Genomic DNA, 3,384 nt, shown 5'->3' on the forward strand with positions numbered 1-3,384 from the left:
TTGAAATGTCCTGTGAGGGCGGATTTAGTACACGTATGTTTCTTTTCAGACTAAAGCATTGCTGGTTAGCAAGGAAGACCGATACCTGTGCATTTTTTCAAGGTAAAGATAGTGAGACATATGGTAGCAAGTTGTGATTTATTGAATAAAGCAAACTGGGACCCCAAAATTATCGTGATGTGTTTTTCTATTATTTGTCTAGTACTTGCGAAACTTAGTTAGGGTAGTGCTGCATGGGTTCCTTTGCTTGGCGGTACACCATTCTTGAACCTAAAATGAGTGTGATTTCTCAGTCGTTTAGTCTCTGCTTTGGCATGTGTATGAGACGCTACAGATGCAGTGAGCCTGGGCCACTGGCACTCTTCTCAGCATTGTTTTCATAGTTGCTGATTTTTAAACTGTGTTCTGCGGTCATGGCAGAGATTGCAGGTCCTTTAATTGAGCAGATACTGCCATACTTAGACGAACCTGAGGTAGACACAGACGAGCTTGATAATAGTGCATTAGAGACCGAACGTCTAGAGGAACCAAATCAGGGCCGTCTAGGCAACACCGACTCGTGTTCATGTTCATGACTGGCTTTCAAAGCAGAAGAAACAGACACTGGATTGTATCACTCAGAATTCAGCCTTCTACAGAATTGTCTTGGAGCGTGAAGTTCTTCGCACACCCTTAGTGGCAAACATGGGTAGGTTGAGAGAACTTTTGGAGAAACCTTTGGCGAATTAGTTTGATGCATTTTATTAACAAGGCTGCACATTTACTGACTGCATTTGGGTTTTGCAGGGTACCACGTTTGGCTGCTTACAACTTGCTACTTGCTACCATATGTCACACAATCCTTACCTCGAAAAGTGCACAGGTATCGGGCTTCCTTGTAACCAGCAATGGTTTAGTCTGAAAGAAACATACGGGTACTAATCACGCCCACACAGGATATTTCAATGCTCTATTTCTCCGTTATGGTAGAAGTCTGCAGTAAACGGTTGCTAGGTGTTGTGTCGTGACGTGACAGCTTTCATCAGAGAGATTGTTGATTTTATTGAGAGTTCTAATGTTAGGCCTGAACCTCAAATCGCACGAAAAACTATAGACATCCACGGTTGGTCACATCCACGTGCAGGCTTTGCGCATGATGACATAGCCCTTTTCCAAATTTGGTTGCACAAGAGCCGCTCTAAAGCTTTAGCAAAGGTGATGGGAGAGACTTGCACGCGGGTGTGGCTTGCACGGAAAGTGGCGTGCGGGAGTGTCTGGCACAGGAGTGGCGTGCGGGAGTGTCTGGCACAGGAGTGGCTTCACCGGACGGAAGTTACCTAGGAGTGGCTTGTACGTGGTCTCGGCGACATTTTACACTAGTCCCTACTCCAGGTGTGGCGTGGTAAACTGCAGACTGACGTGCTTCGGACAAGGAGGCATGTCAAAGTCCGAAGTGTACAATAACTCGGAAAGTTTCAATCCCAAGAAGTACTCGAAAACTTTCCTATCCCTATCCTCCGATGCCGAGCCACTCGCTAGAGAGCTGACGCGTTTTCGATTACAGCAACTGCACGAGTTCTACGAGCAACACGGACCGCAACTGACTGGATGCAGAATACTGGAGTATGGTGGAGGCCCGGGTCACGTCTACCCTCTGATCAGTGCAGCACCGTATGCTTCAGAGATCGTGTTTGCAGAGTACGCAGAGCAAAACCGGAAAGTAGCAGAAGAGTGGAGATCGAACAAGAGCGAAGCGTTAGACCTGACACCTCTTTTCCAACATGTCGTGAGCTCATTAGAAAGCAATAAGGACGAAAACGCAGTAGAACAAAGAGAGACGAGCGTCAGATCGCTAATTACTCAAATCGTGCCATGCGACATCAACGAATCCGACGCTCTGCGTGACGTCACTCTCCCGTTTGACGTCGTTTCTACTCACTTTTGCCTCGTCACTGCTGTCGCATCAGTGGAGCAGTACACGCTCGGTTTGCAAAAGCTGGCTCGACTATTGCGTCCGGGCGGAATGATTGTGATGACGGAGTCAATAGGAGGTACCTTCTATCGAGTGGAGGGTAAGAAGTTACATAATTTGCACCTCGGCTCGACAGAAGTGGTTCAGCAATCTTTGGTACAAGCTGGATTCACTAATGTGTCAATGAAGACAATGAAACGACCACCTTCTGAACTGAACGATATCGTAGAGTATGCATTTGTTACAGCTGTTTTGGCTTCTGCTTGAATGACAGACTAGCAGTCACAGAGTATGTTACTAAATCAATATGAAAGGCTATATTATCTGTCAGTTCAATACAAACTTCTATGTTGTGAGTGTGTACATGTGTGAGAAAGAGTGAGTGAGTGTGTCTGGTGCATGAGTAATGTGTATATATTTATTACCTGAAGCCCGAATATCCGGGCTAAGGGTATGGTATGTATATTTCGTATAGTTTTCTTGTTTGCTTTTGTGTAGAGCATAGTTACGAACTGTATCTGTTCAATTAACTAATTATACTTGGTAGCTGTGATGAAAAGATCACTTATACATTCAACGTACTACTTGCCATGTACTTGTACACTAAAAAACTAAACGTTAGGAGCTGCCAGATACTGGTCACGCTCCCACCTAACAGACAACAAACGGACAAACAAACAGTGGACTACATACAAAGAAACAAATAACAGACAGAGAGGCAGACAGACAGTTAAAGAACTTTATATAGTTACCTTGCTAGCATTGTATTATAGATGTATGTTTGAAATATATGTTATTTGACAGACAGGCAGACAGATGATGTAAACGTTTAATTTAAATGGAAAGTATATGTATTGGCAGACAGACAGACAGATAGACATAGACAGACAAACAGACAGACATAGACACACAGACAGATAAATTATTCTCATCCAGATTATACTTGTACATATGCTAGAGTTTTTAAAATACAAATCAGTTCTTGCAAACAACTTGACTTGAATGTCAAAATCAAATAATCTATCTAAATCACCATAATGAGGTGATAGTTTTGGAGTTTTCTAAGAATAACTTTGGCATTGCATCTTTGCAGAATTGTAGAATATCGTTTTCTCCAATACAACTTCAACATGGAAGCAATAATTATCTACTCATGTTGCATGTACCCTAGCATCAGCATGACTACTTAATTAATTGACGTATCATAATTCAGTAATGATGTCATGGCATTCTTAGTAACACACCAATAGCTAACTGTCCTCTCACAAGTAACACAACAATCCTGAATAGCTAACTGTCCTAAGACAACAATAGCTAACTGTTCTCTCTCAAATAGCACAACAATAGTTAACTGTCCTCTCTCAAATAACACAAGAATAGCTAACTGTCCTCTTTCAAATAATACAAGAATAGCTAATTGTCCTCTCACAAGA

General features: G+C 42.6%; 1 protein-coding gene across 1 annotated transcript; it reads left to right on the forward strand.

The window, feature by feature from the left end:
* Nucleotides 1–1,346: 1,346 nt before the first annotated feature.
* LOC134182277 (uncharacterized) lies at nucleotides 1,347–2,314 on the forward strand. Its single transcript, XM_062649673.1, has one exon. The coding sequence runs from the start codon at nucleotides 1,418–1,420 to the stop codon at nucleotides 2,216–2,218; it is 801 nt and encodes a 266-aa protein (XP_062505657.1). The 5' UTR covers nucleotides 1,347–1,417; the 3' UTR covers nucleotides 2,219–2,314.
* Nucleotides 2,315–3,384: the final 1,070 nt, after the last annotated feature.

The sequence above is a fragment of the Corticium candelabrum genome, chromosome 7 (genome assembly GCF_963422355.1).
Source record: "Corticium candelabrum chromosome 7, ooCorCand1.1, whole genome shotgun sequence".
Taxonomy (NCBI): domain Eukaryota; kingdom Metazoa; phylum Porifera; class Homoscleromorpha; order Homosclerophorida; family Plakinidae; genus Corticium; species Corticium candelabrum.

What these genes read in the sequence shown, in the direction of transcription:
- LOC134182277 (XM_062649673.1), top strand. Translation starts at nt 1,418, where the DNA reads ATGTCAAAGTCCGAAGTGTACAATAACTCGGAAAGTTTCAATCCCAAG.